We start from the raw sequence: 16,809 nt of genomic DNA on the forward strand, positions 1-16,809 counted from the left end.
GAAAAACAGTACATAAGATCTTATAAAACTTTACTTGATCTGGATCGACAATATGTCCACCTTCAAATATCATTCTTCTGATAAGTCTGCACATAAAATCATCAAAATATCTGTAAATACACCAGATAAAGAGAGTAGGAAGAAGACCAGAAGTTAAAGACGAGATGTTTCACCACAAATAATATACCATACTCTCATTAACTGATTGTAAAGAGTTAAACATGATCAGCAATGTTCAATACACAGCAAGAGGTAAATAATAAGAAGACATAACTACACAGAGAGCAGTACAAATAGTATAGTCTATAGCTAAAGCGGAGTTGAAGTGTACTATCACCCTCTTTTTTCTTTATAACGATTAGAAATACAAGTATAAAAAGGATATTAAAGAGACATCACCCAGTACAAAAGGACATCTACAACACAAAACCAAAACCCCCAATGGCAAAAAAAAATTGATAACCAAAAATTGAAATGCTTATAAACACAAGCAAAACAAACACTTGTATCGAATTCCGGTAAGTGTACCCTTCATGGTGTATGAGCTATATGATGTGGAGAGATTTTCAAGCCAGAAATAATCATATCCCACCCCCCACCCCCCAGAAAAAACAAAGGGTGGCACAGTGGCGTCATCTGCTAAACATTAGCAGCTGTTAATTGTCTTCTTCTACCATTTAAATAGGACACTGTGAAAAATGCCATCGCCTGCACGACCATGAGTATTGTATTGCTCAGACAGAACGACAGTTCACATGTTTGATCACTCACAATCGGTACAATGCTGACAGCCAACATTGTGGTGGAAGCGATGATGAGGCAGGAGTGGCTCGCTTTTGTTGCAGAGCTTGTTGTGCTGGTCAATTTTCTTTGCAAATTAAAATTACAGCTATCATATTAGGATGACAAATCTAATCTACTACTCCCTTCGTTTTCGAAAGTTCTTCCTACTTTAAACAATTTCCTCTCACAAAAAAATTCCAAAGAAAAAGGAGGGAGTACAATATACTAAGCAATAACCATGGATGACAAATCTATTACAATCTCAATCTGTGTGATTTATGTGTATGTATCTTACTCGTATAGTAGATTCTACCATATAAACTTGAAAGTCATCTATTCTCAAAACATGAAGACAACCTTCTGATATGTTTTTGGTTAGAAGAAATCATGACCTTACATAATCCTTTTTTTGAAATAATTGGTGATACGTCATAGAGTTATTATCCAATGTTATTTTATTATAAAGTAGATGTGATTGGAGTCGATGGGGTATTTTGAATGAGAGAGAAAGTTCGGTTGTCTGTTATTGATAAAGATAATGTTTGGGCCAAAGAGATGTAAAAAAAACTAATATAATAATTATGGGATCATGCCAAAAATGATAGTGGTCAAACTAATTTGGAATAAACATACAAGGAAAGTGTTCAGATTACTATGGGACAGGGAGTATATTGACTAAAAAGGTTTACACTGCAAGGACCATCAATACACACATTCAATCTTTGAGTCAGACACACAAACATATAATACAACATCGATGATTATGCAATGCAACTATATATCTACAATGAAAGACGAATAGCAATTATATACACACACCCACACACACCCCCACACAAAAAAAAAAAAAAAAACAAAAAAAAAATATATGTCGGTGATTTTATAAAATTGAATGAGAGAAATTTGGATAGTTTTTATTGATAAAGATAAAGTGTAGGCCAAAGGGGTGTAAGAGAACTAATACAATAATATTGGGACCATGCCAAAAATGATAGTGTTCAATCTATTTTGGAACAAAAATACAAGGAAAGTGTTCTTCTGGGATGGACGAAGTAGTATTGATCTCAAATTACGCTACAAGGACCATCGAATACACCATTCAATCTTTGAGGCACACACACAAACATACAATGATTATGCCGTGTAAGTGATGTAACTGTATCTATGTTGAATTAGAATAGCCAAAATATGTCCAAATTCATTAATAAAGCGGGCTTTAGAAATAGTCAGTCATATCCAATTACAAAAAGAATCCTATCCAAATTCATTCTAAGGCTAACTAACAAATTTTGCATTGGTCAAATTTCAGCCAACGATATGGAATCAATATTGCAGATTCTTAACAATAATTCTTAATAATACTGAATATTTAGAATAGAGAAAAATTCTTAATGAATTTGAAAGTACATCAATAATAGGAAAAGTTAGACCTCTCAAAAGGGTCCGTCAGGTCGGGTTAGAATAAAATATTTTCGAGTTAGGGTTGAACGATGCTTGTTCAAGACCTAAGTGTTTAGATCCTAGTTGACTGACGAATTACAGCAGTCGCTCTTTCTATTTTCATTTTTGGGTCATATAATAAATATACACAATATATGTTAGAAATAGGTAGTTTTAATTAATATAGTGATAAAAGGCCAAATTTAACCATATCAATGACATCTACATTGAACAATAGCCATTATTAAAACCAACTATTTCAATAGTTGAAGGTACCATCTGACATAAAGTTCGCATAATTTCATTCATGTTTACATTCATATATAACGGAGATTGGGTCAAAAAAAAAAGTTATCTAGAATCTAAGTCCATTATTTCCGAGTCAGTTTCGAATCGGGTTTGGGGCCAGTTTGATTTTTTACAAGTCTAGGACTAGGAGTCTTGTAAAGAACAACTAATACAAAAATAATGTGTGCTAATCACAATGAATCTCATTTAAATCTAGGCAGGGAACTCTCCCAATCTAAGGGTGTCTTTATCCCTTAAAACTCTCTTCTATTTTAAAGACTATGCCGCATCAGATTTCCACCAACTTTTTATTGTTCATAGTCACACAAGATTTACTCCAGTTTTGTATTTTATCCCTCAGACTCATTAAATAAAGTTGTTGGATAAATGTGGCACAATTCAATTGGAAAAGAAAGTAATTGTGGGATGCATAGAGTCTTTACGAGAGTCTTGATTTTTTATCTCTTCTTTTGGCATATTGCATACACAATCTGAACAAAGTCTCTAGTTAAGACTCCCTTCAACGATTCCCAATAATCTTACCCTCAAGTACTACAATGAAGCAAAAAATATCATTCCATTCCACATAGTGACCCTTATAGAAGACCTACCTAGAAAGTCCACTACTTGCTTTCCACCCACATCACCAAGACTTGATAGTGTTTTCCTACTCTAGTGCCTTCCACAGTTAAATAAATGCACCTAAAGATGCACTGTAATAGACCTTGAGCATCGATACCCATCGCCAAGCTGAATACCACCAATAGCAAATAGCCAATTCGAAAAAAGGAACACTAACTCATAATATATACTTCCTCCATTCCTAGTTGCAACACTTCTCTTTTGCCAAACATTTCAAATTAGTTAAACATTACTTATTTGACAATGGGTTTTCTTTTATCCCTCTCATCATCATATTCTATTCCTCTCATCATCATATGGGTCCCTCTTTTTATCTCTCCTCTCTTCACCCCCTACTTAGAATTTGTCCCCCCCCCCCTCTTCCATGTTGAAACAAATTTGGAACAGAGTACAATCCTTACCACTCGGGGAAGTTTAGCTTGGTATATATATTAATATATATAGGGTTGAATTTCACTAGGAACACTACTTATATGGAAAAACATCAGAACACCATGTAGTACTCCTTTTCAGCCAACAACTAATCTGTTTTGCCAAAAATATACCACTTTTTCCCTTGTGAGGCCAATCTTGTAAGAGAGTTACATTTTCATGAAGTATTACCATGTAATATTTTAATAACGATACATTATTAAAAGATGGATTACTATTCCACCATTCTCACGTTCTCATCTGAGAATTGTTCTAACATGAGCTTTATTTGATGTATATATATGGCCATATGGGTCGGATTCCTCAACATTAAGACAAGAGACACATGCTAAGAAAAGACACCTAAAAGGGTCGCCATTAACACAGATTAACAGTCCCGAAAACGCCTTAATTTTTTAGAAACTTTAGCTTTCCAGAAACGATTTATAAGTGAAAAATTAATACTAGAAAAGATGGTGAGGAGGTGTTTGAAAAAAGACCTTACGTTGCATGAGCTTCAGAACATTGAGATATTTTCCTAGAATGGAGACCCTTTAAGCCTCTAGTTGAGTGTCCCTAGAACCTAAAGAAAGGAGGTCTTGCCTAGATAGGAATGGGTAATTTTAGGTTTTACTATTCTTTAATCTGCTGCGAAGAATCAATCTCAACAACAAAATGGTAAGTCTAAGTTAGGTAGCAGTCAGAAAATCAAAGATACGAAAAAGAACACAAATGACCGAACTAGCTAGCTGAAAGTACCTTTCTTTTAATGATGACAAATAACGATCAAGACATCCTTGATGAACTGCATGGCCACAAGATGAAACATGAATGCCATCACAATCTGACGGGCCAAATCCATCATAAGAAGGAATCTGCACAGCAGGCTCCACTCTGGGTACATTGCCATTTTGTGAAGAATCCTTGAACTCTTTTGTCAGAGAAGCTATATATTTTCCAAGCAACAGAGGGGCATGGTAAGATGATCTTGCAGTATCCTCTTCAGAAGAGATTCCTTCACCATCCTTGATAAAATCAGAGCCGTGAATAGAACTAATCTCTTTGTGAATTGACGAAAATAAATCTTGCTCCAGCGATTCAAATGAATATGCAGTCTTCTCCCTCTTCTCAGTAAATTTATCCGGGCTAAGATTCTTTCGCACCTCAGGAAACTGATACTTGAGATAATCAATAAAAGCATTGAGTTCGGCAGGTAGAGCCACAGCAGCAAACTCACATATTGCACCTTCAACTAACTGCACCAACTGGGAAGATGATGAACTCTCCACAAACATAGTTTTAGCACCCCTAGTTGAAGGCTCTGTCCTCACACATGCCGATACATAGTTGTCCGTACCATCAGACTGCCAGACTTGGTCCCATGAAGGAGGACCTCTGTCAACAAACTTTACTATCCTAGATTTCTGGGTTTTTTTTTTTTTTTTTTTGCAAGAACAAAAGCAAAAATTAGCTACTAATAATTACAGTAAAAATGTAATTTTCACAATGACTATAAATTCTCTTCAATGCTTCATGAATACATATCCTTTTGAGCTTATGCCCATATTTTATTATTTAAGTTCGAAGTTTCGAATTATCAGCAGAAATAATGAAATGATTCTGGTAATACTAGTAATTGAACGTTTTACAATTAGTTAATTCTATATCGTGCCACCCGTATTTTCATACAAATTCACCCATGATGATATGCAAATGCAAAAATTTATTCCTCAATGATAAGTGGATAGCTGGATATAGAATATCATGTTTGTCGAGACCTATGCAGTTAGATATATCTTTGAAATCGTTTTGGTTTAAACCGAAAACGGAAGTAAAAGAAGAGGGTTTCTTGGGTTACCAAATGATTAATAGCACGATATAGTCAAAACAAGGTATTTAGCCAATACTCCCTCCGTCATTTTTTAGTTGCTACATTTTGCCATTCTCGGGTGTCCCAATTTACTTGCTACATTTGCTAAATATTTCTATTTTTAGTATGTGGTACCCCACATATTATTTACCTTTACACCCTTACTTTTGTCTTCATTACACTAAAAGACAACTACTTTATGCTCTATTTTTCAATGGTCCCCACATGTTTCCTTGGCCATTGTGCAAAAGTGAATGTAGCAAACTAAAAAAAGACGGAGGGAGTATTATAATAAGAACTCAGCAGTGCTGTCTGGAGAGTAATTATCATGTATTCGTGGTAGCAAATCTTGACAGAAAATGCAGAGAAAGAACTTTGTAGTCTAATTTCTTTTTTTATTCTTTTAAGTAATGTAGAATTAGATGATAAAGACACCAAGGGGGTGAAGCCCGTTTACAAAAAGAGGGCTAATGACAAAAAGCTCAAGCACTCATGTTATAGTGGAACATATTATGTACAAAACAAGGAAAGTGAAGTGAGGCTCAGTACTAAAACTTGACTCCAGCTATACAAAAGACTGAAAATTGGAACTTGAAAGCTTCATGAGAAAAAGCTAAGCCCTCAAAAATCTGTTGGTTTTTTTCCTTCCAAGTGCACCACCAAATTGCCAACAGAATCATCTTCCAAACATCGGCAAGCCAACCTTTTTCCGTCCTTTTCCAGGCAATGACAGCATCTTTCACAAACAAGGTTAGACCCAACTCTATCAAAACAAGGTTAAAGACAAGTGCCAATACGAAAGAACCCAAAGACAGAAGAGGAGGAGAGGATAAACAGATTTCTTTTCGTTAAGGCAAACTGCAACTAGTAACAAAAACTCCTTCTCTTAAGAACCTCCTCGGTAGGAATCTTATTTTTTACCACTGCCCAAGCAAAAACAATCCCGCATTGTATCATATCGCCCGTGTCGTAAAGGTTTTCAAATCTACCGAACCGATATTAACCCACATCGTAAAGGTGTAAAAAACTGCATTTTAGGCGGGGTTTAGGGATATTTCATGGTTTAAGCCGATATTCAGCGTTACGACAACCGCATCACCATGACCGTTACAACGACCGTGACCGAAACCGTATTTTTGAACTATGCTACCAAATATCAATAGCAGAGAAGTCCTGTAAACTATTTTCAAGGAAGAAGCAGAAACTCTGACAGAAAAAAAGTCACTCTTGCTATGACGCCAAAACATCTCATCATTCCATTCTTTGAAAGCCTCTTGAAGACTTGAACAGAAAGGCATTCCTGAAACCTTGAGATTGAGTCTTCTTTCCAATCGTTAGGAAGTCTCGTAAAGGTAACATTTTAATGCTTATAATTACGATTCTAAATTAACTCTTGGAATTGAACTCTTTGATTTAAAACAATTGACAGGTTTGATAAAAAAGCTGGGTCGACTGAGCAATGCTAAAAAGCTCTTGGACAAGTGGGTTACTAAGCTAGTTCAGCATAATTGCACCTTATATATTCTCCACATGGATTTTCCAAGATTCACGGCCATAAGTTGGTAAGGAGTTCCTCCCCAGACTTTAGCATAGATTTACTTTTGGCTTCTCTTCACTATGAATTGAACCTATGTGGCAGTATGTTCAACAGCATTGGATTACAGGAGAGAAGCCACCCTATGCATCCAAGAATAACATGTTTCAAGAAAGTGATGCAAAAAGGAATTTCTAAACATAGATAAGAAATTCTATCCTAACAGAATCAGGGGAAAAAAAGCCTAAAAGAATGTGTCCTGGACAGGATCACTTTATCTAACAAGAAAACAAGACGTATTCAATGAGGATACATGAAAAAGGGAGCTGCTACGATTATGAAAGAATCCTGTTAGAAAGAACTTGTATCAATTTCTGTGTCAGGATGAACTCAATGCGGAACTCCCCCCACCCTTTCCTCCAAGGGAGGAAAAATATATAAATGTATAATGTCCTTGTCTTCCTAGATATGCCCGAGTTTATTGGTCCAATGTCCAATCGAGGTACAGGCAGGCCATGGTTGAAGCCTTTAGACTTAAGGATTTACCTTGAAGCATGTAAAGCCCATCCATTCCTTCACCATCTCATAGTCGAGACTCGAGAGAACTCGACAAATGATCCTTTACCCCATCCCATCAGCCCAGCCTTCTTTTCCTCCAACACCCAAAAAATTTGAACAAAATGTCAAAAGATAGAAAATTCACTCAAAAGTCATTCTCCCAAATGGGATTTTTGACCTGCCTTTCAGTTGTTTTTGCATTCACCCCTTCTTTAAAGAAGAAAAAAAGCATATTTACCTTTATGCCAAAAACACGAAGGCCACATAAAATAAATAAATGACTTCTATCACACTTAAAGCATAACTAAGGACGAGCATACCTGAAGCAATATAAGGAAAGAAACCGGGTTTCTGGAATTAGGATCATGGCAAAGACAACAGACATGTGTTTCCTCTGAATCTTGTGGTACATCAGAAGCATGCTCCTCTTTCCCAAATCCCGAGTCATTTGACCCAGCATCTACGGAGGACTTTAGGGTTACTAGAAATTTGGACTGCTCAGCTCTCATTTTTGCCTGTGCAATGCAAGAGAAATCATATTATGAACAACTACCACGTCACACTAGTATAGCAAAAATAATAAGTCCGCCTGGCCAAGAAAGTAGCCATTCCGGAAGTTTATAGAAGTATATCACTTATTCAAGAGAAGCTGAAAAATGACATAAACTGAACAGGAAAAAGAGCACAATTTAATAATGACTAAAAAATTGAGGTAAGAATCCTATAATTGACTAAACTTTTTGTCCTCCATTCTTTCAAGATCCAATGGCAGCATTGTTAACGCAAAAGTGTTGTAGTTGTACATCTCATACTCACTCGTTCTAAATGATGTTCACAATCTCCTTCATGGATAAACTTCAAACTTCTATTTCAAGATAAATCATCTTCTCAATCATAAAGCCCTTTTATCTCCACTGCAATACTTTCGCTTACTTTTCCCCCACTACCAAATTATTAATTCACATTTAGAAACAATTTTTTATTTTTCTTGTCCAACAAACATGTGAAGTTATAGAGAGGGAGTAGTAGTATATATGGCATGCCCTCTTACCAATATGGCAGCTTGTCTTTCTCTGGCTTTCATTTTCCGCTTCTCTGTATCAGATGCTGAACGGACATCCACTCTTTCGTCACCTTTGTGATTAACAATTTCAGGAGCAAACTGATGTAGTTTCGTCATGCAAATGGAGTCTAACTCAGCAAACTTCTTCAATAGAATTTCTACAAGGGATGAAATATTGAAGTTCCCTGCTTCCATTGAGCTACCCATGTTTTCTTTCCTGTGAGCTTGCATCAATAAGACTAAAAGTGATAGTAGACTCTGACAGCCAGATTCATCATCCAACCCCACCTCAATTTCCTCGGTCGCGATAGCCAGAAACAGACTGCAATCCCCACCATGAGCAGATAGACAACCAGATTTTCTCTCTAAAGAGCAGATATCCAGTGCTAGCGACAGCAAGTGCAGAGCTACAATAAGTACCCCGTCAGGAGCGCGTGATTCTGCTGATTTAACCATAGAGACAGCATAATAGATGACAGCCCGAATAACCTGGAGAATAGTTTGGCAGGTAGCTATTCTAGCTATTCCAATTAGTGGTTGATAAATGTTGGTCCATTTTGGCAATTGAGCACTCAGGGCAGAAACACCACAAAAACGGGAGTATCTTTCTTCAGCAACCTGCAAGTCTCTGGGATTCCAGCATGGATGATACAAATCAAGTTCTTTCCAGTACGACATTCGTAAAGCGTACTTCCCCTGCAGTACAAAGAATATGTATGAGGCATTAACTACACATATACAATGAAAAATAAAGCCAAGAAAAGAGCGGGCAGATAAGAAGTGAACCTGATTCATCCCTGATGGATTAGAATATTGAGCAATGTTATCTAAAACCTCCTGCAGCTGATCCAATTTAGATAGATCCTTAGGTAGGGCCTTGACAAGTTGGCTGTGTGTAGCATCACCAGTTGCAAGCTTGCACACTAGTTCTCTTTCCAGACTTTGAGATGATGTCATTCCACTAAATCGCCTCTCTTTGACTATCTGCATTATGAGAGTGAGCATTTCCTGCATTAAAGCAGGTTCATGCCTGCAAATTAAAAGTAAAGTGTAAACCAATTTGATAAAAACAGAACATAAGCATCATTATCAAGCAACAAAGGACAAGCCCAGCACATAAAAATTTGACCAAAATGTAAACAGAAGACCAAATGGACTAGAAAAGTATAAATACGGACAAATAAGCGAATCTGATTTCAAACTATTGATTCTCGAACCTCGATCAAATGATGTTTATTCATACCTCCCTTGAAACCCATGGTGGCAACTGATTGTTGTGAAGGGATTAGAAAGAGCTTTGACTTTTAGATTACAACAGATACCAAAGTAGAAGTATAACTGGCAATTTTTCTAACTCAAGATTACAATGGACTAAATCATATATGATATATCTCACCAAGCCGGATTTAATCCTTAGTTGCCATCAAGTAATAAATTAGTCCACTGCCTTTTAGATTTCTGTCCCCTTGGGTAGGTTGTTATAAAGTGGTAATGATAATGAATTAATAGGTAGATTTGTCAAGGGAAGTCTAATACCAAAATCCATGGCAACGCTTGTCCATCCTTGAATACCTGTTAAATTTCATTACCATCCATTTCCATTTCTGTAGGGAGTGGTAATGCAATAAAGCTCCATTCGTGGTACTTACCTACATATCTACTAGTATTAGAGCCTACCAAATTATTCATAAGTGTCTACCAAAAATATATACAGTTGTCACTGTACAAGTATCAATGTGCATGTATGACCCCCTACACAACTTGTATCATGGTCCACATTCCAATACCACAAAATTCTGATTCAATTAGAACTTTTGAACATATAACTAATTAACTATGTACAAGATAGTTTAGTCTTTATTTTCAAATTATCTAAACTGTATATTTTAAAAATTCACTAAATTCAAAACAAACTTTTACTATCTACAAGATACATTCTTATATTTTCTAAATGATTTACAATATGCTTAGAAGAAGATGCAGGCTCCATAAAGATAACATGTGGATGGAAAAAAGAATTATTGTGTTCTAAAGTTTATTCAACGATTAGGTCATAATCACATTTGTAATTCTGGGATTCCTCAACATCATTAAAAATTTTCTCTCTCCTGCCCGTGGACGTAGCCAACATCCCGTTGGTGAACCACATAAATAATTGTGTTTTTTCTTTGTTTTGCATTCAATATTTGTTTTTTCTCACGACCGTTATAACAAATTGGTATCAAGAGTTTTGGTTTTCGACCACAGTGACAAACATGTGTGGGATGAATGTGAAAATCGATAAATTCACCGGGAGAAACAGTTTCAGTCTATGGTAAATCAAGATGTGAGATTTACTGAAGCAACAAGGGTTGTGGGAACCGTTGGCAAAGAAGTCAACAAATTCAATTACCGAGATGGCCGTTGTGGAGGAGAAGGCACATGCAACGATTATGTCGTGTCTTGCTGACGACATAATTACTGAAGTTGTGGAGAAGGAAACATCATGTGGTCTGTGGTTGAAATTGGAGAGTTTGTATACGACAATTTCTAACCAACAAGTTGCTTTTGAAGCAACGTCTATTCAATTTGTGCATGAATGAAAGTACACCTCTTAGAGATCACCTAGATCAATTAAATACGACTTTGTAGAATTGCGTAATATTGATGATAAGGTGGAGGATTAGGATGCTACTTTAATTTTGTTTGTTTATTTACCATTGTCATATAAGAATTTTATGCAATCCTTTATTGTTGGTAAAGATTATGTGTCCCTAGAAGAGGTTAGATCATCTCTTCATACTAGGAAATTGCACCATAAGACATCTCGTAGTATAGGTACAGATAATCAGGCTTCTGGATTAGTGGTCAGTAGCACTAAGGGACATGGGAATTCTGTGAAAAAGAATTTCAGAACATCCAAAAATTCCAAAGGGGGTCCTAAGCCTAATAATATTTGTAATTGGTGTAAGGAGAAGGGGCATTAGAAAAAGGAATGTCATAAGAAGAAGCATCAGGAAAATAAATCGCTGCTGTTGCAGCAGAAAATTCGAATTGTGATGATGATCTTCCTTTAGTTGCTAGTGAACAAACACATTGCAGTGATGTGTGGGTTTTAGATTATGAAGCGTCATATCATATGGGTCCTCGTAGGGAATGGTTCACTACTTATGAGCAGGTAGATGGGGGTAATATTTCAATGGCTAATAATGCAGTATGCAAGACAGTTGAAATTGACTCTATCAAGATCCGGACACATGATGGTACATTTTACACATTGAACAATGTTAGGCATGTTGCACAGATGACTAAGAATCTAATTTCACTTAGTGTGTTAAACAGTAAGGGGTTCAGTTTTAGAGGTGGGGGTGGAATTGTGTATGTCTGCAAGGGTTCAAAGGATGTGTTGAAAAAAGTGCCACACTTTGTATGTTTTGCAAAGCTGTTGTTTTTCATTTGAAATTCAGAAAGAGGATATGACCAAGCTATGGCACATGAGACTTGGGCATATGAATGAGAGAAGGATGCAAATCCTCTCCTAGGCAGATCTTCTAGGTGGCCAAAAGGCCACAAATTTTAAGTTTTGTTAGCATTATGCATAATTCAAAAATACGGTTTCGGTCACAGTTGCGGTAACTGTCACAGTGATGCGGGAACGGGGATGATGCGGTTGTCGTAGCGCTAAATATCAGCTTAAACTATGAAATATCCCTAAAACCCGCCTAAAATAAGGTTTTTGTACACCTTTACAATGCGGGTAATATCGGTTCGGTAGATTTGAAAACCTTTACGAAGCGGACGATACGATATGATTCGACCTTGTTTTGACACCTGTTTTTTGGAAACTACATCTTAGCAAGTTTCCTAAGGGGATTCATAGAACAAAAGGTACTCCGGATTATAGTCACTCTAACTATTCGGGTCCTTCACGTGTTGAATATCCGCCCCCAAAATGTCCCCATCAACCACTCTAACCGTCCCCACCATTCAAGAGTCGTCAAGGGGACGTTTTTCCGGCGTACCCGTTTCGTACCCGTACTGTATCTGTCCTTGGTACGGGAAACGACACTCCGGGGAAGTACCTGTGCTTCATAGGTACGGAGGCAGTTACATGTACGGAGTCTTAACCATTGGCTTGGTGCAATGGGAGATAAGATGGAGTCACTTCATACGAACGAGACTTGGAGCTTATGCCTAGGAGGAAAATTGTTACTTGTAAATGGATTTTCAAGAAAAAGAGAAGATGACATGTGCAAAGGGGGTTAAGTATAAGGCTCGACTAGTTGCAAGAGGGTTCACACAAAGAGAGGGAGTGGCAATAGTTGCACATGAGGATCTTAAGGCTGAGAAATTGGATATAAAAACAGTTTATTTCTACATAGAGAGTTGGAAGAGGAGATATACATGGCTATGGTTTTCGAGGAAAGAAACTTCTGTTTACAAGTTGAAGAAGTCTTTATATAGGCTAAAGCAGTCTCCGAGGCACTGGTACAAGAGATTTGATAGCTACACAATGGAGCTAGGCTACAACAGTTCATGTGATTGTTGTGTGTATTACAACAAGTTGAGAGATGTATCTTTCATATACTTAGTGGTGTATGTAGAAGATATGTTGATAGCAGCTAGGAACAAGCCGGATGTTCAGAAGTTGAAGGAATAAGTGTTGAATTTGAAATGAAGAATTTGGGTGCGGCTCCGAAAATTTTGGGTTTGGAGATCTTTAGGGAGAGGGTTCAAAAGAAGTTTTCCTTATCACAGAAACGCTACATTGAGATAATATTGTCAAGGTTTGGCATGTCAACAACTAAGCCTATAGATACTCCAAGTGCGGCCAATAGTCATTTGTCCGTTGCTTTTGCGCCCAAGTCGGAAAACGAATACATGAGTCGAGTTCCTTATGCTAGTACAGTGTTGTTAATACGTTCATGGGTGGTCCTGGTAAGGAGCATGGGCAGACGGATCTTAATGGGGGAATGCCTGGCCTGGCCCCTGTAGGGAAAAAAAAAATGTGAAGCTTGTAGAATAGAGCCCAAAAGCCCAGCATACAAAAAAAAAAAAGTTACACTCCGTTCTAAATGTTTCCCAAAATTCCAACCCTTGCACGTTGGAAAACAGAAAACCTGAAAAGTGAAAACCAATAGGGAAAATTTGCAGCTGTGTTAAAGCAACCGCAACTCTGTTATCAGCAAATAGGAACTGCATCTCTGAATTTTGGTATTTATCTTTTGTTCTTTTTCGATTCATTATACTAATTATTGCACCGTTTTTCTATTTTTATGAATATTGTTAATTGTTATCACAATTCACACGACACTCATCATAGTATTTCAATTTTGATCTTTTTTTTTTCAATTGAAAACTTATTCATGTTATCATGTGTGATGTGTGCTTTGTTTGCTTTATAACTTATTGCAGATTCAAGCAATATTATTGTGTTCTTGTATTATGTAAATGTTAAATTATACTACTTCCTCAGTTTTGTTTTTTAGATGTTACACTTTCCAAAAATTGTGGTTCCCTAGGCAAAAATTGGAGGAGTAATTAGGAGAGAATTAACATGGGGTTTAAGGGAAGGGAGGAGAGAGAAAAGAGGACCCCTTGGGTTCCCCACCACCACCCCCCAATAGCCCAGAGAACTCCCACCACCACCCCACCACCCACCTGAAATTCGAACCACCCACCCAGCCACCGAAAACCCCACCCCACCCACCCGAAAACCCCACCCCACCCGCCGAAATCCCTACCCACCCACCCGAAAACCCCACCCTATCGCCGAAATCGCCACCCACCCACCCGAAAACCCCAACCACGCGCCGAAAACCCACCCCAGCCTCGCGAAACCCCACCTCTACCATCGCAAAATTCCACCCCATCCTCGAAAACCCCACCTCTACCGCCGAAAATGGAGGCCATGGTTTTGCACAAAGAAAATTGCGTGGTTTTCGGTAGTTGGGGGTGGGGATTTCGGTGGCTGGGTGGTGATTTCGGTAGGTAGGGAAGGTTTTCGTGGGTGGGGTGGGGTGGGGTTTTGGGTGGCTGGGTGGGATTTTCGGGTGGGTGGGTAGCGATTTCGGGTGGGTGGTGGGGTGGTGGTGGGAATTGGCAGGGCTTCTGTGGTGGTGGGTAAGGAGGCTGCGAGGTGGGGGAAGGGATGGGGCAGCTGAGGTGGTGTGGGAGGGGTGGTGGAAGAGAAGGGAGGAGGTTTAATTAATTTTGGATTAGTATATAATAAGGTTAAATTAAGTTAGTTTAATTTTGATTAATCCTTATAAGTAAGGGTAAGTGAGTAATTTTACAGCATAAAACTTTCCAATTTAGGAAATAAAAAAAAGTGTAACATCTATTTAGAAACATGCAATTTAAGGAAAGTGTAACATCTAAACAAAACAGAGAAAGTATATAAAATGTAAGTATATATAACTAGTTGATTTACTAATATCAATTTGATTACTGATACAAAAAAATTGACAAATTTAGGTGATTAATATATTATTCAGACAAAAGCATAGATCTTTGTGCCAACGCACGTTTATTACTTATTAGGTATGTATTATCTTAAACTCAATTTATAGCTTACTTTTTAACATATTATTTGTATTTGTTGAGTTGGGTTAAAATTGATTAATGTTATGTGTATTAAGTCTTGAACCAACATTAAAAGTAATACTTTTAGCTAAAGAACGTCTAAATATCATTTCATTGGATTTGCAATCTCCAATTATAAGAGCTGAATCGTAGATTTAACGACAATGCCTTGGAGATCTTGACCTTGTCGTCATTGTGAGAACCAAAGGATGGTTTCAAAAAAATTGATATCAGTAGAAAACTATTATCCAAAAAATTTTACGAAGGAGAGGTACAATATGAAGAATCAATTGCAACATTTCATTTGTGAAGTAAAAGATGATCAAAAATTGAAAAATTATTCTACTTTGAAGGTTGGCACAAACCTGAAAGTCAAATGTATATTTTTTGTTTGACAGATTAATACGTCTAAGATTGACTCTTCCTGTGTCGACAATTACCATTGAAAGAGCATTCTCAGTCATGAAAATCATGAAGACAGACTGCATAATAAAATGGAAGATGAGTTTTTGACGGGTAGCTTAGTTGTTTAATTTAAGGAAAATTTCCAAGAGTTTTACCACGAAGTCAATTATTGATGATTTTAAAATTTTGAAAGACCGTCGAGCGTTACTTTAGTTCTTTTTTCAACGGTGAGATCATGACACTTGTGGTTTAAACATTTTTATATTTATTTTATTCCGATATTTCAGTTTAATCTATATTTTTACATTGGATTTGGAAGTAATATTCATATGTTCTTATAGTTTTATACCTTCATATATGTTAATATGTTATAGCAAATCTTTCAACATCCAGATCCGCCAGTGATTAGTAGGCATCAAGAGGATCTTTCGTTATCTTAGAGGTACGTCATATATTGGTCTTATTTATGGAAGTGATGTGAAATGTTTAGTTACAGGTTTATATGATTCTGATCATGTTGGGGATGTGGACGGTAGGAGATTTATGACTGGTTATGTGCTCTCTCTTGGCGGTTCTGTTGTGAGTTGTAAAGTATGGCCTTGACAGCAGCTAAGGAGGAAATCTGGATAAATGGGCTAATCAGTGATTTGGGTCTACATCATGATCAGGCAACAGTGTATTGTGACAGCTTTAGTGCGATATGCTTGGCCAAGGATAAAGTTCGTCATGAGAGGACTAAACACATAGATGTCACATATCATTTTCTAAGAAGTGAGACAAGAGTTAAGGTGAAGAAGGTAGGTACAACTGATACTACTACTGCTACTACTTCACCAAACCGGTTCCGCATAGTAAGTTTCAACATTGTTTAGACTTGCTCAATGTTCGTGGTTGTTAGGTGTCCTTTGGGGTCAAGCCTCGGCCTTTACGGGCTAATCTGGTGTTCTTAAGGGATAAATCCAGTCCTGGTTGTCTTTCGGGGTAAATCTGGTTAGAGGGACAATATGGGCGTTGTGATCAATGCATGTGGTTATCTGTTATTTGGTTATCTGATTTGTCGTGAGACGATTCAAGTCAAGGTGGAGATTCATAGCGAATAATGTCTTGAATCTGGTTATCTTCAAAACGACAAGTCGCGGCACGGTGCCAGCTCGCGGCACAATGCCAAGAGCATACCGCGCCTCGCGGGTATACCGCTGACTCGCAGTTCTCAATGCGCCTCGCAGTTTTGCGGAACGCGTTGGCGATTCC

The 16,809-nt window shown here is 37.4% G+C and overlaps 1 protein-coding gene across 5 annotated transcripts in view; it reads right to left on the bottom strand.

Annotated features, from left to right (window-relative positions):
- The window catches only part of LOC104902895 (E3 ubiquitin-protein ligase PRT6), a 42,843-nt gene that overhangs the window by 7,175 nt on the left and 18,859 nt on the right, over window positions 1-16,809 (bottom strand). For all 5 annotated transcript variants that reach the window (XM_010690830.4, XM_057392090.1, XM_057392087.1 and 2 more), the window contains 5 exons: window positions 9,376-9,619; window positions 8,578-9,285; window positions 7,847-8,041; window positions 4,324-4,988; window positions 35-86 (listed from right to left, as the gene is read on the bottom strand). In XM_010690830.4, coding sequence (XP_010689132.2) covers window positions 35-86; window positions 4,324-4,988; window positions 7,847-8,041; window positions 8,578-9,285; window positions 9,376-9,619 — 1,864 coding nt within the window. The remainder of the gene's footprint in view (window positions 1-34; window positions 87-4,323; window positions 4,989-7,846; window positions 8,042-8,577; window positions 9,286-9,375; window positions 9,620-16,809) is intronic.

Source organism: Beta vulgaris, chromosome 9 (genome assembly GCF_026745355.1).
Source record: "Beta vulgaris subsp. vulgaris cultivar EL10 chromosome 9, EL10.2, whole genome shotgun sequence".
NCBI lineage: Eukaryota > Viridiplantae > Streptophyta > Magnoliopsida > Caryophyllales > Amaranthaceae > Beta > Beta vulgaris.